The 26413-nt window shown below is 40.8% G+C and overlaps 1 protein-coding gene across 1 annotated transcript in view; it reads right to left on the bottom strand.

Annotated features, from left to right (window-relative positions):
• Positions 1 to 26023, bottom strand: part of LOC150088158 (acyl-CoA Delta-9 desaturase-like) — a 66352-nt gene extending 40329 nt beyond the window's left edge. Inside the window, exon 1 of the mRNA XM_090369356.1 lies at positions 25806 to 26023. Coding sequence (XP_090225482.1) covers positions 25806 to 25980 — 175 coding nt within the window. The 5' untranslated portion in view covers positions 25981 to 26023. The remainder of the gene's footprint in view (positions 1 to 25805) is intronic.
• Positions 26024 to 26413: the final 390 nt, after the last annotated feature.

The raw sequence follows: 26413 nt of genomic DNA, 5'->3' as shown, positions 1-26413 counted from the left end.
TCAGCAGTCCGAATCTACCAGAATCAGTAAAAGCTGGCTACCTTTCCTGTAAAATCCGACCATATATACCAAATCCACTTAGATGCTTTAAATGCCAGAAGTATGGTCATTCTCAAACAGCATGCCAAGGTAAGACAATCTGTCCCCTGTGTGGCTCATCCGACCATTCCCAAACTGAATGTACAGCAGCAACGCCAAAGTGTCCCAATTGCCAGGGTACTCACCCCGCATATTCTAGAACTTGCGAATTATGGAAAACGGGAAAGAAAATAATGAAGTACAAGGTAGAGAAAAATGTATCTTACCAAGAGGCACGTAAACAGATATTAAACGTGATGCCTGCCAAAACATATTCCAATGCAGTCAAAAACACTAAAGAATTTTCTACTCAGACGTATATTCCTATTCCTCCTAAATTATCTCTTATTCAATGGGCTAGATCCATCCTTGCGGATGGTGAGACACTAACAGCAACAAAGACAAAGAGTCTATCAAATACTACTAATACAAAGCCATCCAAACCACAACAAGACGTTCCAAACTCAGACACATTATCAAAGGAGAAAGATGTTCATCGTACACAAAATAAACCAACTGAACGAACCATGGAAACCGATGAGAAATTAGACAATGATGATGCTGTTCTCATGCTTCATGCTGATGACGAGATGGATATTACTCGCCCAGTCTTTTCAAAACGAGATAAATATAAACAGGATCGAGGGAAAAACAAACGATCAGACCAATCCACCTAACCTAAACCCAAGTAATGCAGAAAATTATTCAATGGAATTGTAGAGGACTAAGAAGCAATCTTGACGAATTAAAATACCTAATGCACCAGCATGATCCTGCATGTATTTGTCTACAGGAAACTTATTTATCATCAAATTATACCCCACACTTCTCACGGTATACACTATATAGACGTGACAGATGTTCTGATTCTCCAGCAAGAGGAGGAGTAGCAATATTAGTTCGTAGTAACGTACCATCGAAACCCGTTCAGCTTTCCACTAATCTAGAAGCAATAGCCGTTCGTATTGTTCTTGGAATTAATCTCACTCTTGTCTCCATTTATATTCCACCAAACGTTTCTTGTTCCATTGCGGAACTTGACAACTTAATTAATCAACTGCCCCAACCTGTATGCTTTCTCGGTGATCTAAATGCTCATCATCCTTTGTGGGGTTCCCCGAACATGGATCGTAGAGGGAGGATGATCGAAACTCTACTTGATAACCATCACTTAACACTACTGAATACCGGTGTGCATACTTATATCCACTTGCCTACAGTTTCCAGCTCCGCTCTGGATCTGTCCATATGTTCCTCGTCTATTTATCCTAGCTTTGATTGGACAGTATTGACTGACCTTCACAATAGTGATCACTTTCCTATAATTTGCAAAATACAGACAGATACAAACTATACATCTAACCAAAGAATTACATGGAATTTTCACCGAGCTAACTGGGAGAAGTTTTCGAAAACAGTGCAATTTGATAACCATCTGATTCTTACTGCACCTATTAATAATGCCACTAGACATATAGTAGAACAACTACTTGGAGCTGCTACCAGCGCAATACCGAAAGTTAACCTTACAAAACAAAGGTATAATAATTGGTGGACAAGGGACTGCTATCTTGCCAAAAGGAAACAAAACAAAGCTTGGAACACTTTTCGCCGAAATGCTACAATGGAAAACCTTATAAACTATAAACGGCTGAAAGCTGAAGCACGCCGAATTCGTCGAAAAGCTAAACAGGATGCGTGGATTCGATTCAGTTCTACCATCTGCAGAAACACTGACCCCAGAATAATTTGGAGAAAGATCCGTATCCTCAGTGGAAAGTGCCAACAAACCAAAGCCCCAATCTTGACCTGGAAAGGAATAGATATTTCTTCTCCAACTGATATTGCAGAGGCTTTAGCGCAAACATTTGCAGTCACTTCATCATCTCAATCTTATGAAGACTCATTTAGACGCAAAAAAATGTCCATGGAAAAATATAAAATTAACTTCGTTACAAAACAACCTCATTCTTATAACCTTCCGTTCACTATGAATGAACTCAACGAAGCTCTCCAGAATTCTAGAAATAGTTCTGCTGGACCAGATGGCATTTTCTATATAATGCTTTGCCACCTCAACTCAAGCTCAAAATCTATACTACTGAAATTTTACAATAGAATCTTTGGCCCCGGGTGCCAAGCGTTTCCGTGGCCAAGCGATTCTCGTGCGATAGAAAAGCGTTTTTTGTAAGCGACTAGGTTCTATTTTGTTTTCTCCCTTGATTATTAAACTTTTTCTTTAAGTAGCCCTTTTTCTTAAAAGCACTAAGAAGAGAGCCCAGAAGAAGGAAAGAACCTTTTTCTTTAATTAAATTAGTCTTACTAATTGTACTAACCTATACGCTTGGCCACAAGCGGCACTGCTCCTGCCTCCCCGTGGCGGGGCCGGTAATCTGGGTGGTAAAAATATACCCCCAGGGCCAAAAGGAGCTAACATGGATACGAGTAATTATCCACCTTTAGAGCCATCAAGCTCAAGGTCAGAAATTCCTGACAATGACCGTGACACTAACCAGCCCAAAAGGTTTAGAAGGGAACCTGAATGCCATGAAGAATTACCAAATTTCTTGGTGATTCATTCCTTATCCTCCCAACCTGTAGGCAAATTGTCACCATTTTTGATTCAGAAATATTTGGAATCAATTACTGGATCACCAAAAATGGTGAAAAGACTACAATCCGGAGATCTCCTCATTGAAACTGCCACCGCTAAACATTCTGAGCGGCTCTTAAACACAACATCATTTTGTGGGCTCACAGTATCAGTAACTCCACACAGAACCTTAAATTCATCAAAGGGTGTAATCAGTGAGTGGGACCTAATTACAGTCTCCGAAGAAGAGCTACTTCAAGAACTAAGTAGTCAAAAAGTTACAAATGTGAAACGGATTATGACTAAAAAAGATGGAAATCTCACTCCAACGAGATCCATCATTTTAACATTCAGCACGCCAGACTTACCATCCTCAATTAAAGCTGGCTATTTGAATTGTCGTATAAGACCATTTATCCCAAATCCCGTTCGCTGCTTCAAATGCCAGAAATACGGGCATTCACAGCAGGCATGTAGAGGTGAGGCCATATGTCCCATCTGTGGTTCTAAAGATCACACTCAAGCGGATTGCTCTGTCAAAACCCCTGTTTGTCCAAATTGCAAAGAAAGCCACCCAGCTTTTTCCAAAACATGTGAGCTATGGATTACAGGAAAGAAAATTCAAAAGTACAAAATAGAAAATAAAGTCACGTTTCCTGAGGCACGTAGACAAATTATGTCGACCCTGCCTAGTAGTCGTTCCTATGCAGCTCGCACTCGGAACTTCGTTTCTACCGCAGCTCAAACAGATGTATCAGTTCCACCTAACACCTCTCTAGCGAGCTGGCTCAAATCTACGCTTTCAACCTCAAAGAAAGATAATCCTCCAAAAAGAACTAGCGAAGCCACAAACACTCCAATCAGCATTCCTACTCATACCCCATTAGTCCCAATTGGAAAAGAACAATTAAAATCTGAATCAGTCTCTAAAAAAACGGAATCTCCCTCCAAAAGCATGGATGTAGATGAGCTGCTAGACAATGAGGAACCTATTCTAGAACTCCATGCAGAGGACACCATGGATACTGGACGCCCCACATTCTCAAAAAAGGACCGGAAAAAATGTCCCACGTACAGAAAACAGTCAGATGAATCACCCTCAGGTAAACCTAAATAATGAACAATATCATACAATGGAATTGCAGAGGACTAAGCACTCATTCTGATGACGTAAGAGATTTAATAGCTCAATTTAATCCCATAGGCGTATGCTTACAGGAAACATTCTTGTCACCTCAAGTTTTGCCAAAATTTTCAGGTTATACCATTTACAGACGAGATAGGAACTCGGTATCACCTGCACGTGGAGGAGTTGCTATTCTTGTTAACGCTAGCATACCATCTAAGCCGATTCAATTGAGAACTACCCTAGAAGCTGTGGCAGCTCGCCTTGCAGCTGGTACGTCATTTACCATTGTTTCTATTTATATTCCGCCATCTGCACCACTTCTGCTTTCAGAACTTAACAACCTAATTGCACAACTGCCAACTCCAATTTGTCTTTTTGGTGACTTTAATGGACACCATCCAATGTGGGGATCGGCCACAATGGATATAAGAGGCAAATTGATGGAGGAATTCATGCATAATAATGATCTTAATTTATTAAATTCTGGATCTCCTACCTACATCCACTTAGCAACCGGATCTGCTTCCGCAATAGACTTGTCAATTTGTTCACCATCCATATTTCCAATCATGACATGGTCGGTATTAACCGATCCCTTCAACAGTGATCACTTTCCAATTATTTGCTCTCTACAAACAGGGGTAACTTCAAATCCTGACCAACGATCCACTTGGCAGTTTAAAAAGGCAAACTGGGGTGGCTATTCTGCCCAGATACGTTTAGACAGATTTTATGTTCAAAGGCAACATATTGATGATGTCAACACTTACATAACCAATCAGATTCTGACTGCAGCTAAGGCCTCCATTCCAAAATCCACACCATATCGAAAACACAGAAATAACTGGTGGAATACAGATTGTTTAATTGCCAAACAGGATAAAAACCGCGCCTGGAATCATTTCCGCAAGTATCCCACCACTACTAACCTAATTGCTTTTAAAAGACTAAAAGCAAAAGCTAGACAAGTTAGGCGGAAAGCGAAACGGGATTCATGGATTGCTTTTGCCTCCACCATTACCAAAGACACGGACACACAAGTCATCTGGAAAAGAATACAAGCACTAAATGGCAAATTTGCTCGGCCGCCCTCTCCGATACTTCATTGGAAAGGGAAAGACATTTCTACTCCCGAAGAAGTGGCAAATGCATTAGCAGAATCATTTGCAAAAATATCAGCTTCTGCCACCTATGCCTCCACCTTCCAGATAATCAAAGCAGGTGCAGAACGGTATAAAATTAACTTCTCCACGCGCCGTTCATTCCCGTACAACCAACCGTTTACGTTAACAGAACTTCAAGAATCATTAAACAGATCTTCCAATAGTGCTGCAGGTCCGGATGGAGTTCATTACATTATGTTAAAGCATTTACTTGAAGAAGACTTGAGAACCCTATTAATTTTTTACAATCGGATCTACTCTGAAAATGCCTATCCATCTTCATGGCGCCATTCGTTCATTATCGCCTTACCAAAACCAGGGAAAAATCCTTCCTGTGTTGAAAACTACAGGCCAATATCTCTTACAAGCTGCATGGGAAAAATTTTCGAAAGAATGGTTCATACTAGGCTCACTTACATCCTAGAGTCAGAGAATCTCCTTCCAGATCACCAATATGGCTTTCGAAAAAATAGATCAACCCTAGATGTGCTCATTAAAGCCGAGTCTCATATCCGGAATGCCTTTGTCATGAAACAACATCTAGTCATGGTAAATTTAGATCTTGAAAAGGCATTTGACACTACATGGCGGCATGGTATTATTATGGACCTTTACCATCTGGGGCTTAGGGGTCATTTGCCAGAAATAATTCAGAATTTCCTGCAATTGCGCTCTTTTCAAGTCCGATACAAAAACGTCCTCTCTACATCTCACATTCAGGAAGAGGGAGTCCCGCAGGGATCAATACTCAGTCCAACACTGTTTTCAATCCGAGTTAGCAGCATGACCCGAGATATCCCAAAAACTGTTCAAACTTATATGTATGCAGATGATCTTGCCATTTCCTGTCAATCCCAAAGTATGAATACCATTGAACGGCAGCTACAACTTGCCATAACCAAAATAGAATCCTGGACTTCACGGAACGGCTACAGACTATCAGAAAATAAATGCACTGTCACTCACTTTTGCAAGAAGCGAGCTCTCCATCCTGAACCTGAATTACAAATAAACAATACTCAAATCCCTCTAGTTAATACCGTTAAATTTCTTGGATTAATATTAGACCGCAAACTAAATTTCCAAGCTCACATCACTTATTTGAGAACTTCTTGCTTAAAGCATTTGAATATACTTCGTTCGGTCTCATCTATGTCATGGGGAGCTGATCGGTGTACTTTGCTGCATCTTTATAGAAGCTTAATCCGTTCACGGTTAGATTATGGTTGTCCAGTGTATGACTCTGCCAGGAGCACTACTTTAAAACGGCTAAATATGATCCATCATAGTGCTCTGAGGACTGCGCTGGGAGCTTTCAGGACTTCTCCGATCCAAAGTCTATATATTGAAGCTCATGATCCCCCATTACACCTGCGTAGAAAAACACTACTGCTTCACTACGCTGCTAAGATCCAGAGTCTACCATCGCACCCAAGTTGGGAATATCTCTGTAATACTCGTTGGGAAGCCTTCTTTGAGAGCAAGCCAAAAGAAAATAGACCCGCCTCCCTCAGGATCAAAGAGCTTGTTCAGACTTGGAACGTCGATTTAAATGAAATCTTCCAAGACACAACTACACCTGTTGCTCCTTGGACATATGTGTCTGTCTCTCACGATACATACTTCCTCCAGTGGGGGAAAAATATACCTTCCTGCAACATCAGACAGTTACATTCAGCTCATGCTACGGACAACCATGCCTGTAAAATTTATACCGATGGTTCAAAAACTGAGAGTATGGTAGGTGCTGCGGCAGTTTTTCCTTTATGTACAATTTCAGCCACACTACCGCTTGCTTGCAGTGTCTTCACAGCTGAATTATATGCCATTAAGTTGGCGCTTAGTAAGGTAATTGAGCTTTCCATCTCATCTGCCATAATTTACACAGATTCTCTTAGTGCTGTCTCTGCCATAAGTAAGAATTCCTCCATTCCTCACCCTATATTGAAACAGATTCATTCCCAGCTATTTGCTTGCAGTGTGTCCAATCGGTCAATTAGTTTTTGCTGGATCCCTGGCCATTCAGGCATTCCGGGAAATGAAAGTGCCGACTTTGCCGCTAAACATCCTCAACCCGCTCTCTCACAACATCCTCAGGTTCCTTTCTCTGATTTTAAGTCTGTCGTACGCAAAGCCTGCTACAATAAATGGTCACAGGCCTGGAAAAGTGACCCTAACAATAAACTTTACCAGATAAAAGAAGATCCAAAGCTGTGGCTGTCTGGCTTCCGAAGAAACAGACGAGAGGAAGTGGTACTGGCAAGACTCAGAATTGGTCACACTCACCATACTCATCTCTTTCTATTATTGGGTGAAAACCCACCCCAGTGCCCATCCTGTAAGACGCAACTTACAGTCCGTCATTTCCTGGTTGATTGTCCCTTACATTCAACCATCCGGTCAAACAATTTTCAGTCTCTCTCTAAATTGAATATATCACCTGATTTATCTCGCATCTTAGGAAATGAAGCAAATATTGAAGAACTTTTATTATATCTGAAACATATTGGTTTGTACGGAAGCATATAATGTAATTTCTCTAACAATATGCTTTTTGCCAATTAACGCTGAAGAGACACAATTTGGCCTTAGTAGCCCTTGTGTCGTTAAACCGAACAACAACAACAACAATAGAATCTTTGAGGAGAATGTTTACCCTGATACCTGGCATCATTCAGTTGTGGTAGCCATAGCAAAAGCCGGGAAAGATGCTTCCTCTCCCAATAATTATCGTCCTATATCTTTGACCAGCTGTTTAGGAAAGATAATAGAAAAGATGGTTCACAAGAGACTTGTCTGGATTGTTGAAGATCAAGATGCTATATCATGCAATCAATTTGGTTTCCGCCGTAACAGGAGTACAACTGATGTGCACATCAAGGTTGAAGCTCACATTCGAAATGCTTTTCTTAAAAAACAGCACATGGTAATGATAACTTTCGATATTACCAAAGCATTCGATACAACCTGGAGATATGGAATCCTCCAAGACTTATACAAACTTGGACTGAGAGGTAACCTGCCTAGATTCATACAGAATTTTCTTCACCTCAGGACCTTTCAAGTAAGATTCCAGAATGAGCTATCCAAAATTCACACACAAGAAGAAGGAGTACCTCAGGGATCTATTTTAAGTGCCACACTCTTTGCTTTACGTACCAGTAGCATTACAAGAGACATCCCAGCCACAGTAGAAGTTTATATGTATGCAGACGATCTTGCTATTTCCTGTCAATCATCCAACATGGCTACCATTGAAAGACAATTACAGATAGCAATAAACAAAATTGAAACTTGGACAGAAAGCAACGGCTATCAATTAACCGAGGGGAAAACAGCAGCAATACACTTCTGTAAATTACGATCGCTTCATCCGGAACCTGTATTAAAACTGAAAGGCAGAGAAATACCGATGACAGACTGCATAAGATTATTGGGTCTGAATTTAGACACCAAATTAAATTTTCGTAAACATGTGACCTATCTACGAACTACGTGCCTCCAGAAACTAAACATCCTTCGTGCAGTATCCTCAACATCTTGGGGTGGTGCTGACAGACAGTCATTACTGAATTTGTATCGTGCTCTAATCCGGTCACGATTAGACTATGGAGCTATAGTATATGCATCAGCAAAAAAAAGCATCTTACTCTCTGTGAACACCATTCAACACAGTGCCCTTCGATCAGCATTAGGCGCCTACAGAACCTCGCCAGTTCAAAGCTTGCATATAGAAGCACATGACCCTCCACTTTATCTTAGAAGACAACGCCTACTCTGCCAATACGCTGCCAAAATAAGAAGCTTTCCAACTCACCCTTGTTGGATATACCTCAACCAACCTTTATGGCCAACACTTTATGAATCTAAGCCTAATGAACCCAGACCTGCTGGGATTCGTCTTCAAGAAATAATAAAAAAGTGGAAACTCGATCTCAATAAAATTGCGGAAAATGAAAATATGCCCTTACCCCCATGGAATAGACATCATATAAACATTGATCTTTATTTCGCTCAGTGGCCAAAAAATACCATTCCACCATGTAATATCCGACAGTTGTATGCCAACTATACTTCGCAACACACTGGGAAACTCATAATCTATACGGATGGATCTAAGAGCCAATCACATGTAGGTGCAGCAGCAGTGCTCCCATCGCATGTAATTTCAAAATCCCTTCCAGTTGAGTGCAGCATTCTAACTGCAGAGCTGTATGCTATACAGCTTGCATTAAGTGAAATATGTCAACACTCGTCCCTTTCTGTCTTAATATATTCAGATTCACTCAGTGCTATTTCAGCCATACAGGGTAAACAACATTCTCGTCATCCTCTCCTACAAGAAATTGACTTTCTAATCAACCTCTGTCAAAAGAAACAATCCGAAATAACTCTTTGCTGGATCCCAGGACACTGCGGAATAGAAGGCAATGAAAAAGCAGACATTGCAGCTAAGTCAGCATCCGAACTGCCAAATAAAACAATGATAGTGCCACACACCGATTTTAGTCCAATCATTATTAGAGAAAGTGAAAATGAATGGTCTCAAATATGGAAAAATGAAATCAACAATAAACTGCAGGAAATAAAACCTAATCCAGAAATATGGAAGTCCAGCATCAGAGAGAGTCGCAGAGAAGAAGTAATACTTGCCAGACTGAGAATTGGCCATACTCATCTTACTCATTTTCATCTATTGGCAAACAAAAATCCCCCACTCTGTGTCCAATGCCAAGTTCAGCTTTCCGTAAAACACATTCTTTTGGTATGCCCTCGATTCAGAAATTCCCGATTGCTTTGTTTTCAGAGTTCATGCAATAACCAGAATCCAGTTACCCTTCAACAGATCTTAGACAATTCTGCGAATATAGAGGAATTGCTTAATTTTATCCGGCAAATCAGATTTGACAAACAAATCTAATAAAAAAAAAAAAAAAAAAAAAAAGTTTGATTTACAACAAAACTTGGAAAAGACACATCTTGGCCATTGATGCCCTTGTGTCATTAAACCCTTAATCAACAACAACAACAACATGACAGAGTTATCAGGGATTGAAATGTCCTTAATGGTGTTAATGAATTCACTGCTGTTTTTAACGGTGTGAGATGTATTACCTATAAGAGGCGAGAGGAGGCTCGCAATGTGTTTGGACAGTTCATACGTTGGGGCACTGCAGCAAGACACTATAGGTCTGAGAGGAATACCCGGTTTATGGATCTTTGGTAATCCGTAGAATTGTGGTAGTTGGCAGCCAGTAGCACGCAGAAGATGGTGAGTCGCGGTCGGGATCTTCTTATCTTTAAGCCATGCGTGGACAAGTTTATTAACATTTGCTTCCAGACGTTTCAAGACTTTAACGGGAGGATCAGGTAGAGGTTCATATACGTAAGGATCGAGTAATAGGGCCAAGGCTTTCTCTCGGTAGGCTGATCGGTCCAGCACAACAGTCCGGCGCCCTTTATCCGCAGGAAGTACAACGATGGAGTTGTCTTTTCTTATAGATGACAGGGCGGCACGTTGGCGGTGGTTGAGGTTTGAGCACGTTTTTCGAGTGTTGCGGAGGACTGCGGCAGTCTTGAATCGGATCTCGTTGGCAGTTTCTTCGGGAAGGTTGGTAATACTGGCTTCTATGCCCATAGCGAGCTGTGTGATGGGAGGTTTCGATGGTATAACGGCGAATTTCATACCGTTTGATAAAACACTCAGCTGCTCGTTGGACAGTTGTTTGTTACTTAGATTCAAGACGAAAGAAGTCGTGTCGTCTGAACGAGTGTTCGTCTTTAAGGAGTTAGTTTCTATGCTCAAGTTTATGAACTTGCGCTGTTGGCGTAAACGGTAGGTATCCGAGGTCTGACTAGCCCGATGGCAGATGGTATGTATAAGGTTTGTAAATACAATAGGCGAGACCTTACCTTGTCATCTATAAGAAAAGACAACTCCATCGTTGTACTTCCTGCGGATAAAGGGCGCCGGACTGTTGTGCTGGACCGATCAGCCTACCGAGAGAAAGCCTTGGCCCTATTACTCGATCCTTACGTATATGAACCTCTACCTGATCCTCCCGTTAAAGTCTTGAAACGTCTGGAAGCAAATGTTAATAAACTTGTCCACGCATGGCTTAAAGATAAGAAGATCCCGACCGCGACTCACCATCTTCTGCGTGCTACTGGCTGCCAACTACCACAATTCTACGGATTACCAAAGATCCATAAACCGGGTATTCCTCTCAGACCTATAGTGTCTTGCTGCAGTGCCCCAACGTATGAACTGTCCAAACACATCGCGAGCCTCCTCTCGCCTCTTATAGGTAATACATCTCACACCGTTAAAAACAGCAGTGAATTCATTAACACCATTAAGGACATTTCAATCCTTGATAACTCTGTCATGGCATCATTTGACGTGGTTTCTTTATTCACCTCGATTCCCGTCCAACAAGCCGTGCACTGCGCCAGAAGGCTCCTTGAGAGCGACTTAAGCCTCCAATCCAGGACGTCACTATCCACTGATGACATCTGTACCGCCCTCAACCTATGCCTCTCTAGCAGCATCTTCACCTTTGAAGACTCACTCTACAAACAAGTACATGGCACTGCTATGGGTGCCCCTGTCAGTTCCGTAGTAGCTAACATCGCCATGGAAGATCTGGAGAAGCAGATACACCAGAACCCACCTACACCTATTACAACGTGGTGTAGATATGTCGACGATATTTTTACCATAATACCACGTGGTTCTGAAACCGTACTACTAGAATACCTCAACTCTCTATCCAATTTCATCAAGTTTACCGTAGAATCAGAGGTGGACGGTTCGCTCCCGTTTCTGGACGTGCTAGTGCATCGCGTAGGCCCACATCTAGAGACCTCAGTATACCGCAAACCCATGTGGTGCGGTCAATTCACCAACTACGGGTCCGGCCACGCTCCAAGCCATCTCAATAGCACTGCCCGCACCCTGTTCTCCAGGGCCTGGAGCCATTCCAGCACCGACACAATTAGACGTAACGAGATCTCCCGTGTGAAGGCGGACCTAACCAGATGCGGTTATCCATCCCATGTACTAAACAGATGCTTGTTACAGGCACAAGAACTTACTTCCAACCCAAGACCTCCGAAGCAAGTCGGCATATCATCCGCCTACATTCCGTACTATCCAGGAGTGTCAGGACGTATCTCGAAGATCCTGAGAAGTTACAACATAAAATGTGTACAATTACCAGGTAGGAACCTACGTTCACTTGTCTCCAGTGTGAAGACCCCTGTCACACCTGTCTTACGCAGCAATGTAGTGTACCGTATCACCTGTAGGGCCTGTAACAGTTGCTACGTAGGTGAGACATCGAGACGTCTCCAGGATCGCCTCACGGAACACGACAGAGCAATCCGGCTTGCCGAAACTGACCAGTCCGCGCTTGCAGAACATTTTTGGGCTACCAACCACGATCTTGACCCCAAGCGCGACTTTGAGATAGTGGACCACGCGCGACACTTTCGCCACCGCCTATGGCTAGAGTCACTAAACATAATGAACAACCCTAAGGCATTAAATCGCCAGAAAGGCATGCGTATACATCCAATCCTGGAGACAACCGTTTTATTGATGGATGATCACTGGCGCAAGGCAGCACATGTCCGTGCTACAACAATGACGAATGAGTAACGTGCCACACTTTGCTTGTAATGTATTCAAATTTGTCAGTTGACGAAGGGACACGAGTTCCGAAAGCTACTGGAAATATTTTATTTTATTTTTATTTTATACTGGGTATACTTTAAATAAATATCTGTTAAACTATGGACCCCAGTACTCCAGGCCCATTTGTCACTATGAGGAAGAGATTGTTCAAGAACTCCAGGACCAGAAAGTTATTCAAGCGAGACGAATAATGTTAAAGAAGGATGGAGAATTTGTACCCACTCGCAGCATTATTCTTACTTTTTCTACACCGAACCTACCTTCATCAGTAAAAGCTGGATACCTAAACTGCCGCATCCGTCCTTACATCCCCAATCCTATTCGATGCTACAAGTGTCAGAAGTTTGGGCATTCCCAAACTGTCTGCCGAGGAAATTCAATATGTTCAAACTGCGGATCAAAGGAGCATATTCATACCGCTTGCAATGCCGAATAATCACTATGCTCAAACTGGAAAGGCAATCATTCAGCATTCTCTAAATCCTGTGAGCAATGGAAGCTGGAGAAAACAATCCAGAAATACAAAGTAGTTAACAAAGTCACGAACCTCGAAGCGAGAAAACACCTTCTACAAAGCATACCTAAACGTTCATATGCTGAAGCATCCAAAAGATACCAAACAGTTCCAACTCAGACGGATACAACTGTTCCACCAAAAGTGTCAATTTCTGACTGGGCTCGATCACTCTTATCATCTGCACCACAATCCACAAAACAAGCTGTCGATAGGACTAATAATACATTAATCTCAATACCACCTACTACTCAAGCTCCAGCTATTTCAGGTCAAATGGAAAACTCAGATTATGCCAGAAAGAAATCATCTGATACCATACATATGGATATTGCAGAGAATAATACCTATGATGAACCCATTCTAGATTTATATGCTGAAGACGACATGGACACACGTCCATTCTTCCCAAAAAAGGAAAAAATAAAATTTGACCGTCAAAAAAAGAGCATGTCTAAAAAACATACGGATTCGACTGCTAACTCTAAACCTACACAATGAATAACATAATCCAGTGGAATTGCAGAGGGTTTCGTAGCAACATAGATGACATATACGAGTTAATCGATCGTTATCATCCTGTGGGTATATGCTTACAAGAGACAAATTTAACACCTCAAGTAACTGTATCAATTAAATATTATGCTCTTTTTCGTCAAGACAGGTCCATTACAAAAATGCTCATGGAGGAGCAGCCGTACTTATAGACTCAGCAGTTCCTTGTAAGCAAATTGTTCTCGAAACTTCCCTAGAAGCCGTCGCAGCTCGTATAGTGGTTGGCACTGCTTTAACGATCGTCTCAAGCTATCTTCCACCCAATAAACCGTGTTCAATTCAGTAACTGGAAAACCTTATTTTGCAAGTACCGTCTCCCATCTTCCTGTTAGGAGACTTTAACAGTCATAGTCCATTATGGGGATCTCCCGTCACTTGGTCTTGGCGCATTATAGCCTTAGTAGCTAATGCGCCAATAAAACCAAAACAAACAAACAAACAATCTCCCGTCTCAGATAGACGTGGAGAGCTCATTGAAATGTTACTAGGCAACAGAATTTAACACTGAACTGAACACTGGCTTATCCACTTACATTCATTTTCCTACTGGTTCAACCTCGGCAATAGATCTTTCGCTATGCTCTCCTATCCTCTTCCCAAGTGTCGAGTGAACAATACATGACAATCCTCTGAACAGCAATCACCATCCTGTCACATGCCGAATTCAAACCACCCATTCTAAAACAACTGAAACCAAAACGAAATGGAAATTTTCCAAAGCAGAATGGGCAAAATATCAAAATTATGTCTCTTTTAATGATCACATCATTGAGTCTTCTCCCGTCGATACCGTCACAGAGCATATAACAGCACAGATACTTAGAGCTGCAACAATCGCCATTCCGCAGTCTCAACTAGGAAACCGCAAGCATATCAATCATTGGTGGAACAAAGACTGTTACACGGTTAAAAGAGAAAAAAATGCAGCATGGAACCAATTCCGCAAATACCCAACCACTGTCAACCTTATTAATTATAAAAGACTTAGAGCCAAAGCACGATACATCCACCGAAAAGCCAAAAAAGACCCTTGGATAAAATTCGCTTCAACAATTAACAAAGATACCGACTCCAGAATAATTTGGAAAAAAATAAGGCAGTTGAATGGCAAATATCTTAAATCACCTTCAGCTATTCTTAACTGGAATGGGAAGGAGATGTCTGATCATACAGAGATTGCAAACACCTTAGGAACTGCGTTCTCTGAGTTGTCCGCCTCAATAGCTTATCAGCCATCATTCCAAAAAATTAAAGCCGAAGCTGAGAAATTCAAACTAAATTTCAAAACCAACTATTCTTTGCCCTATAATCAACCACTCACACTATATGAACTGAAAGAATCCATAAATACCTCTAGAAACAGTGCCCCTGGCCCTGACGGTATTTACTATATAATGCTGAAACATCTACATGAGAAATCTCTGTCCTCACTCCTAAAATTCTACAATAGGGTCTATTCTGAACACACATTTCCCTGTTCCTGGCAACATTCTTATGTAATAGCTATCCCTAAACCAGAAAAGATCACTCGGCTCCATACAACTATAGACCGATATGTCTAACCAGCTGCTTGAGTAAAACTTTGGAAAAAATGGTGCACCACCGATTAACATGGTACCTTGAGAAAAGAAACATAATCAGCAGCAATCAGTTCGGCTTTCGGAAGAACAGATTATCTTTAGATCTTATGGTAAAGGCGAAATCAAACATAAGAGATGCATTTATTAGAAATCAACATCTGGTCATGGTTTGTCTTGATATAAAAAAAGCTTTCGATACCCCATGGCGTTATGGAATCCTAAAGGATCTCCATTCTATTGATATGAGAGGCCATTCACCATCTTTTATTCAAAACTTCCTTCGCCACAGGTCTTTCCAAGTCCGATACCATCAGGTTCTGTCACAAACATACATACAAGAAGAAGGAATCCCACAAGGCTCTGTACTCAATGCCTCTTTATTTGCAATACGAATCAACAATATCACAAACAGAATTCCAAACACTGTCGACTCATATCTCTACGCTGATGATCTTACCTTATCCTGTCATTCCCAGAATATGAATTATATCGAGAGGCACTTACAAATAACAATAAATAATATTGAACTGTGGATGACCCAAAATGGATACAGGCTATCATAGCAAAAGTCTACAGCTATCCACTTCTGCAACAAGCGCAAAATCCATCCAGATCCTGAGCTACTCTTGGACAGTCATCCTATTCCAATCATGAACAACATTCGTCTCCTAGGGCTAATTTTCGATAAGAAGCTAAATTTCCAAGACCACATCAAAAACCTACGAACTACTTGCATTAAGAAAATGAACGTACTCCGGGTAATCTCCAGTACATCATGGGGTGCAGACCGTTACACTTTGCTCCGTCTATACAGATCCCTAATTAGATCTCGGCTGGATTATGGAGCACCTGTTTATGACTGCTAGAGAGAGAGAGAGAGAGTACCTTGGCTCGTCTTGCTCCCATCCAACACACTTAGGATTGCTCTAGGTGCATCCAGTTCAAAGTCTGTATGTTGAGGCCCACGAACCTCCACTGGATATCAGAAGAAAGATGTTATTAATGACTTACTCTGTTAAAATTAAAAGTCACCCCACACATCCTATTTGGCCACTACTACATGATCCTCAGTACATAATCCACTATGCAAACGAACCAAGAACAATTCAGCCTACTGGTATCAGATTCCAAAATCTAACAGAATGCTGGAATATTCAACTTCATAATGTTCTCAGAGACTTAAGAGATCCAGATTCTCCGTGGATTACCTTCACGCCTTCTTGTGATAATTACTTTGAGCAGTGGGGAAAAGGTGCTATATCAGATATCAACATCCAACAGCTACATCTTGTCCATGCACAGAATTATTCCCTCTTTTCTAAGATCTACACTGATGGTTCTAAGTCTGGAAATAAAGTGGGTGCAGCTGCTGTCTTCCTTAATAGAACTATTTCATTTACACTTCCTGCAGAATGCAGCAGTTATACTGCTGAACTTTATGCCATTAAGCTTGCCTTGGAACATATTTCACTCCTGTCAATCAATAAAAGCATCATATGTACGGATTCCAAAAGTGCTGTCTCAGCTCTCAAAAACACGACACCTCACAATCCTTTGCTAAAAATCTTAAGACATGCGCTGATACGTCTTCACGAACATCAGCAAACTGTTGTCTTCTCTTGGATTCCAGGGCACAGGGGCATTAAAGGAAATGAATGCGCAGATAATGCTGCAAAACATCCCTCCAGCATAACCTCAACAAATGACCTTGTCCCGTATACTGATTGTAGATGCAATATCCAGAGAAAATATATGGAGCAGTGGGCACTTATGTGGAGAAATCAAACACAGAACAAGCTGTTTCAGCTGAAACCTGAACCACAATTATGGAATTCCAGTCTGAGTAAAAATAAAAAAGAAGAAGTAATTCTAGCCAGAAACCGAATAGGCCATACTCACCTTACTCATCTTTTTTTTTGCTCACAGGAAACGATCCTCCGCAGTGTACGCACTGCTTGCAACCACTGACAGTAAAGCATATATTCATTGAATGTAACTTGTTTAACAATGTCCGACAGTGTATTTTCAGCTCTTTGTCATTACAAGAACCGTTGTCACTCAGCCGCATCATAGGTAATAATGCAAACCTCTCGGAATTCTTTTTGTACCTAAAACGAATTCAAATTTATAATTAATTTTAACTGCTCCCAGAGCAGTCATCACATACAGCTTCACTACCTTTGGTAGGCGCAATATGGCCATAGTAGCCCTTGCGCCAGAAACTCCCATAACAACAACAACAACAACAACAACAACAACAACAACAACAACAACAACAACGAGATAGGAGCACAGTCTCCTGCTCGTGGAATTGGGTGTTATGGAGCCTCAGTTTGGTGTACAAAGGCTATCCTGGAAAAGAACAAGCGTAAACTTGACTCAATACAAAGATTCATGATGTTATCTATCTGCAGGGCATGTCGCACTGTCAGCACCCCTGCCCTACAGGTTATTACTGGATGCTTGCCACTCTATCTTGAGGTGATAAAAAGGGGACTTTACCATCGATTAAAGAAGGGATTCCGACACAGTTGTTAAATCTTCAACTGCAGCTTACCAATGACCTGAAACAAGAAAGAAAACGTATCTTCACACACCTTCAAGGAATTTGGCAGCATTCATGGGAAACCACGCCCAAAGGAGAAATTACCAGAAGATTCCTCCCATCCATTGACATGACTTTCCCGAAGTCTCCTTCCTGGTTTTCACCTGGTCTGCAAGTTACATTCCTGATCACAGGACATGGGCCCTTTCAACAAAAATTGACAGCAATGGGAATTGAAAGCAATCCATTCTGCCACTGTGGCGAAGAGGAGTCATGGGGGCATGTCATGTATGAGTGCCCTGCTTACGATGATTGTAGGCTCAAATTTTTTACTGAAGTCCAGGAGAACCCTCGTAACCATGAAACATACCTACTTCAGAATGAAACAACATACAAAGCCTTAACGAGTTACGCACAAGCTGTCTTTACCATCAGACGGGCAAAGTTTGCTGAACTTAGAGCTGCTCAGAACAACGACGTTCAAGTGCAATCACAAACTGGGGTCGGATAGCATTTTCCCAACTGATAAAAGAGTAAGACTGAAGATTAAAATACTATGCTGGCATCATCATGGTTGGCACTCCTTGAAAAACTGACTCCCAGAGAGTGCTTGGCCTTTGGCACTCGCACAGTGGCGCCTGTCCCTGTGACTTTTGATCCCTCTACCTATCCCCTATTTCTCCTTACTCGGGTGGACTGCCTTCTCTATCTGTCCACTTTAGCTTGTTCCTCACATTCAGATCCCTCTTCCTCTTGTTCCCCAGGCCTTCTCTTCTCTTCTTCTCTCTTTTTTTTTTTTTTTTTTTTTAACTTGGTCTTCGTCCAGGACGCTCAGGCGACCCTGGCGGAGACCAGCCAGAGAATAATGGGCAGCCTGGCTACCTCCTAGCGGTGTGTGCGGGCAACGTGAGGTCCCACCAGGGGCCCTGCGGCCAAATGCCAGGACACCCAACAGAACCTAACGCAATATGTCATATACAACAGACAACATTTTTCTGGCATTTACAGTAGTTCTGTATTTCTTCACAGCGTACATATGGCGCAGATGTGAGAAATCACAGGTGGCGCCTGACCCTAACACTATGCACACTATGCACACTATGCTCGTGGAGGAGTAGTCATTCTTGTAAATTCTAGCATACCATCCAGACCGATCCAATTAAGAAACACCCTAGAAGCTGTGGCAGGTCGGATTGCAGTTGGTATTCAGTTACCATTGTTTCGATTTACATTCCACCATCTCTACCACTTGCCCTTTTAGAACTTGATAACCTCATTATACAACTCCCAACTCCAATTTGTCTTTTCGGTGACTTTAATGGACACCATCCATTGTGGGGATCAGCTACAATGGAGAGAAGAGGAAAGTTGATTAAGGAATTTATAAATAATAATGATCAGAATTTATTAAACTCTGAATCTCCTACTACATGATCTACTTCTCATATTGACTTGTTAATTTGCTCACGTTCCATTTTTCCAATCAAGACGTGGTCTGTATTAACTGATTTTTTTAACAGTGATCACTTTCCGATCATTTGCTCCTTACAAACAGGAGTAACACCAAATCCTGATCAGCGATCCACTTGGAAGTTTAAAAAGGCGAAATGGGATGCCTATTCTGCTCAAATACTTCTAGACAGGGTTTACGTTAAAAAGAACCCATTGATGATGTAAATACTTACATCACCAATCAGATTCTAACTGCCGCTAATACCTACATTCCAAAATCCAAGACATATCGCAATCACCGAAATTGCTGGTGGAATGCAGATTGCTTCACTGCCAAACAGGAAAAAACCGAGCTTGGAATAATTTCCGTAAGCATCCCACCACTAATAACCTCATTGCTTATAAAAGGCTTAAAGCAAAAGCAAGGCAAATTAGACGGAAAGATAAACGAGACTCGTGGATCGCTTTTGCCTCAACAATCACAAAAGACACCGACACATGAATCATTTAGAAAAGAATACAGGCATTAAATGGGAAATTCGCTCGTATGCCCTCTCCAATACTTCATTGGAAAGGAAAGACCTATCTACAGCTGAAGAAGTTGCTAATGCACTTGAAGAATCATTTGCTACAATCTTTGCTTCTGCCTCCTATGCGTCCACATTTCAGAACATCAAAGCTCATGCAGAACGACATAAAATCAACTTTTTCACTCACCGCTCTTTCCCGTAAAACCAACCCTTTACATTCACAGAACTTCAAGAATCGTTAAACAGATCTTCAAATAGTGCTGCAGGCCCAGATGGAGTTCATTACGTTATGCTGAAGCATTTACTTGAAGAAGATTTGAGTACCATGTTAATCTTTTATAATTGGATATTCTCCGAAAATGCCTATCCTTCTTCCTGGCGTCATCCTTTCATTATTGCCTTACCAAAACCAGGAAAAGATCGTTCCTGTGTTGAAAATTATAGGCCAATATCTCTTACGAGTTGCATGGGTAAAATTTTCGAAAGGATGGTTCACACTAGGCTTTCTTACATCCTGGAGTCACAAATCTCCTTCCAGATCATCAGTATGGCTTTAGGAAGAATAGATCAACGCTGGACGTGCTTATCAAATCCCATTTTATCATCCATAGATGCCTAGAAAATGCTTCAGGTTCACCAAAAATGGTCAAACGTCTCCAATCAGGAGATTTACTGATAGAGACATCTCACTCAAGACATTCTGAGTTACTATTACAACTAACTTCTTTAAGTGGAATACCGATTCAGGTCACCCCACAACACACTGAATTCTTCCAAGGGGGTGATATTCGAATGGGATCTTTTAAACGTTTCTGAGGAAGAAATAGTCCAGGAGCTAAGAGAACAAAATGTGTCTCATGCAAAACGAAACATGATCAGAAAAGACGGCACCTTAACTCCTACGCGAAATATAATCTTAACCTTGAGTACGCCAAATCTCCCAGGTTCTGTCAAAGCAGGTTACTTGAACTGCCGCGTTAGGCCATATATTTCAAATCCGCTCAGATGTTATAAATGCCAAAAGTTCGGCCATTCTCAGACAGCATGCCGTGGAGACGCTATATGTCCGAACTGCGGCTGAAAAATTCACACGCAAGCAGAATGCAAGCCTTCAACACCAGTGCCCTAATTGTAGTGGTAAGCATCCAGCTTACTCCAAAGATTGTGAACTATGGAAGATAGGAAAAAAAATACAAAAATATAAAATTGAAAATAAAATCTCTTATCAAGAAGCGAAAAAACAGGTCAACTTAAGTATACCAAAACGCACTTATGCTTCCACCATTCACAGACACGAATCAGTGGCATGTCAGACAGAAGTATCCATCTCTCCAAAAATATCAATATCAGACTGGGCTCGATCAGTAGTCTCGGGCCAGCATCCATCTAAACCAAATTCAGCAGACCAAAGCAATAATACGCCACTCACAGTTCCAACCCAGAGACCTCCGCATTTTCAGGTAGCAGAAAATTTGCAAAGGTCGTATCCTGTTGAGACGAAAGAATCATGCCTAACAAACATGGATACAGATGATACTTTCGGTCAAGAAGAACTTCTTGAAATACACGCAGAAGATGATATGGACGAAAGCAATGAATCGGAACGTCCCACTTTTTCCTGAAAAGAAAAACCAAAATCAGATCGTCATAAACAATCAACTTATAAAAAGCAGTTAAATACATCTTCCACGAACAAAAGCAAATAATGGAACACATCATTCAGTGGAATTGTAGAGGTTTTCGCAGCAATATCGATGATATCAATGAACTAATTAATTGCTTCCATCCTGTTGCCATGTGTCTACAAGAAACTAACTTGACGCCCCAAGTTTCCCCTACAGTCAAAAATTACACTATCTACAGACAGAATAGATCTGACACTAACGGTGCTCATGGAGGAGTAGCCATCCTGTTGGACTTAAGCGTCCCCTCCAGATGCATTCCATTGCAAACCTCTTTAGAAGCTGTTGCCGCACGCATAGTAATTGGAATCACTGTTACATTAGTTTCAATTTATCTTCCACCTAATAGTCCACATTCTATTCAGAAAATCGAAGATCTTGTGTTGCAACTACCACCGCCCTTCTGTATACTAGGTGACTTTAATGCTCACCACCCACTATGCGATTCCCCTAGCTTAGACAAGCGTGGTAAGCTTATTGAAATAGTGATTGACAGACAGAATTTAACATTGTTGAATACTAGCTCTCCTACCTATGTCCATTTTCCTACCGGATCAACCTCCACAATAGACCTTTCCATTTTCTCCCCAGTGCTTTATCCAACTATCGATTGGGTAACTCTTAACGATCCTCACAACAGCGATCATTTCCCAATAATATGCAAAGTTCAAACTTCCTGTTCATCACCAAGAGATAATCCAGTAAAATGGAAATTTCCAAAGGCTGACTGGATAAAATACAGCAGGCTTGTCTCGTTCGACAACCATATCATACAGTGCTCTTCTATCAACCATGTTACTGAACATATAAAAAACCAAATTCTAACAGCTGCAACCGCTGCCATTCCAAAATACCAAGTCGGGAAAAGGCGAAAATTAAATTATTGGTGGAACGAAGAGTGCAACAATGCAAAAAAAGAGAAAAACAAAGCATGGAATCAATTCCACAAACATCCAACCACTTCCAATCTTATTAATTATAAGCGACTTAGAGCAAGAGACCGTTATATCAAACAGAAAGCAAGAAAAGAATCTTGGATTAAATTCGCTTCCTCAGTTAATAAAAATACAGAATCAGACTGATCTGGAATAATATAAAATTGTTAAATGGCAAAATTCCTCCAACGTCTGCTGCACTAATTAACTGGAATGGACAGGAACTCTCAACCCCTGCAGAAATTGCAAATGCACTAAGATCTGTATTTTCTCAGTTGTCCTCCTCAACTGTTTATGACAAGCCATTTCAAAAAATTGAAGGTGTAACCGAAAAATCCAAACTGAATTTCACTGACAGATGTACACTAACATATAATCAACCATTCACCATGGTTGAACTGCAGCATGCTCTTACCAACACAAGAAACAGTGCCACTGGCCCTGATGGGATATTTTATATAATGCTCAAAAATTTGGATCCGAAGTCACACTCATTACTGCTGATCTTCTTCAATCGACTCTTCACTGAACATATATTCCCAAGCTCCTGGCATCATTCCTACGTACTGGCTATCCCAAAACCTGGTAAAGACTATTCTGTTCCTCATAACTACAGACCAATTTCACTTACCAGCTGTCTGAGCAAAACCCTCGAAAAAATGATTCATCGCCGTCTGACTTGGTATCTTGAGTTCCAAAATTTAATCAATAACAATCAATTTGGATTCAGAAAAAATCGATCATCATTGGACCTTATGATTAAAGCTGAAGCAAACATCAGGAATGCATTCATCAAAATGGAGCATCTCGTTGGTCTGTCTGAATATTGAGAAAGCCTTTGACACGAAATGGCGTTTCGGCATATTAAAGGATCTACATTCTCTTGACCTGAAAGGAAATTTGCCATATTTCATCAAAAATTTCTTACATCAAAGATCCTTTCAAGTTCGTTATCGGGGAACTCCGTCTAAAAACTTTGTCCAGGAAGAAGGAATCCCTTAAGGGTCTGTTCTCAGCGCCACTCTACTTGCAATTAGAATTAATCATTTAACTGAACTCATTCCAAAAACAGTGGGCTCATATCTTTATGCCGATGATCTCACAATCTCCTGCCATTCTCAAAACATGAACTACATTGAGAGACAATTGCAGATATCAATAAATCGGATCCAGACTTGGATGACACAAAACGGTTACAGACTGTCCAGCCAGAAATCGACTGCTATACACTTCTGTACTATACGTAAAATGCATCCTGATCCTAAACTCCAATTAGATAACCATCCTATTCCAATAGCATATAGTATTCGTCTGCTTGGCTTAATTTTTTACAGCAAGTTAAACTATCAAAAACACATTGAACATCTCCGGACAGTTTGTCAAAAAAAAAAAAAAAAAAGAACATACTCAGAGCCTTATTAGCAACAACCTGCGGAGTAGACCGTTACACCTTGCTTCACTTATACAAATCCATAATCAGATCTCGATTGGACTATGGCGCCTGTCTTCGACTCTGCTAGGGAAAGTGCTTTATCTCGCCTCAACCCTATTCAACATTCAGCTCTTAGAATAGCCCTAGGTGCGTTCAGAACATCTCCAGTGCAGTCTGTATGTAGAAGCCTATGAAGCTCCTCTAACCATTAGAAGAAAGATGTTATTACTGAACTACGCAACCAAGATCCAAAGCCAGTCGACCCATCCTAATTGGTCAATATTTAATGATCCGCAACTCACGACCTTTTACAGAAACAAACCACAAGCAATTAGGCCTGCAGATATTAGGTTCATGGAACTAGAAGAAAAGTGGAATATAAAACTCAATGAAGTCCACCACGTCTATAGATCACGTTCCTCCATGGTCTGTCATCATGCCGTCTTGTGACAATTATTTCCACAATGGGGAAAACACTCCTTAGCGGATAATAACATCCAACAGCTGCACATTGCACATATACAATGTTAACCTGACTTCTATAAAATATATACTGATGGATCGAAGTCCGAGAGTGGAACAGGTGCAGCAGCTGTATTCCACGACGCTACCATTTCAGTGTTATTTCTGACAGAATGCAGTAGTTACACCACTGAATTATATGCCATAAAGCTTGCTCTGGAAAACATTTTCCATCTCTCAATCGAAAAGAGCGTAATCTACACAGACTCGCAAAGTGCCCTATCAGCAATGCAAAAGATTTTGCCATCTACTCATCCATTACTACAGCTTATCAGATCAGAGTTGATTCGCCTCAGAGATCATCGGCAAAACGTTGTCTTCTGCTGGATCCCAGACCATACTGGAATACCAGGAAACGAAATTGCAGATGTTGCTGCCAAGCATCCATCCAGCACAGCCCCAATAAATTTTCTGGTCCCGTTCAGTGATTTCAAAATGCATATACGAAATATATGTAAGGAACGATGGATACTTCAGTGGCAAACGCATATACATAGCAAACTCCTTGAAATTAAACCTGTACCGCAATTATGGGTCCCCAATTTCCGCACAAACAGACAAGAAGAGATAGTCCTGGCGAGAATCCGAATAGGCCACACTCACTTGACCCATCTATTCCTGTTATCAGGTAATGACCCTCCACAGTGTTCACATTGCCACAGGCCATTCACAATAAAACACGTACTCATGGAATGCACCTTGTATGACAACTCTCGTCTAATTTCATTCACTTCTCTCTCAACCTTACAGGAATTGTCACTTAGCCATAACATAGGTGAAAATTCAAACCTTGCAGAATTTTTCGTCTTTCTGAAACGAATAGGTTTATATAACCGTTTCTAACTGCTTCCATAGAAGCCAAAAAACTAGTATTAAATATTATGATAGGTACAATATGGCCTTAGTAGCCTTTGCACCAGAAAAATCCAAACACAACAACAACAACTTACCCTTCAACAGATCTTAGATAATACTGCGAATCTAGATGAACTGTTTAATTTTATTCGGCAAATCAGATTTAATAAACAAATCTAAAATAATGATCGATTTACATTAAAAACTTGGAAAGACACACCTTGGCCGTTGATGCCCTTATGTCTTAAAACGCATAAATAACAATCTCATGAATACAGCCAGTTGTGATCCAGTGAAAGTTGAATTATCCACTTACTACTTTTAACTAATTGCAACTTAAATTTGCCTACATCTTAAATTTTTGATAATTGTCAAAATGTGCACTGTATTTAACTGCAAAAATTTGCCCGTTTACCATAAGGGATCCAGTTGTATATTCTATATATTCATGGTTCGCGATTATCAACATTCATCAGATTTCGAACTTTTGTCGCATTAGCTACTCAAAAAAGTACCTGTAGGGCTTTGGTTGCGTACTCACCGAAAACCAGCGTCTTGAACTTCGCTGATGTGAATGCCAGATAAACTCCATATGCGGCTGATAGATGATAAAGAATGAAGAAAATCACTTTTCCCCACAAGATTTTTAGCGAGGATGAAGACGACGGTGTCTCCTCACCAGAATTCTCTGTTCCAGTTGAAGAAAAAGAAGTCATCTCTAACTAGAAGGATCAAAATTTTAACCACCCGCTCAAAAATATTTTTTATCTGCCAAGTTATCTTCAGCTACATATTATGTGCGAGTAAAAGACCGATGTTTTATACCTTTCGCTACTTTTGAGGTTTATTCTTTGAATTACTATTGGCAGACGTTTAATTAAGCATTAACACATTAAACAAGTTACTGCTACAAAAGTACATGTATACTCACCGATAGCTACCAAGGACGTTTTACAGTAATTTCTCTTTAAACAGATTTATTCTCAGAAAAACAATTCCTTGTATTAACCATTTCGTATTGTTTATATCAGGATTTAGTGATTTCCTTCTAAGGGTATCAAGTATATAATTTCATAAAATAAATGATGATGTAATTATGGCATTATAAAGGATATCGGATTTTACGTACAATATACAAGGAAATAACAA

This window comes from Mastigoproctus giganteus, chromosome 3 (genome assembly GCF_048544385.1).
Source record: "Mastigoproctus giganteus isolate SK-2022 chromosome 3, ASM4854438v1, whole genome shotgun sequence".
NCBI classification, from domain to species: domain Eukaryota; kingdom Metazoa; phylum Arthropoda; class Arachnida; order Uropygi; family Thelyphonidae; genus Mastigoproctus; species Mastigoproctus giganteus.
This window is presented reverse-complemented; position numbering and strand designations above follow the sequence as displayed.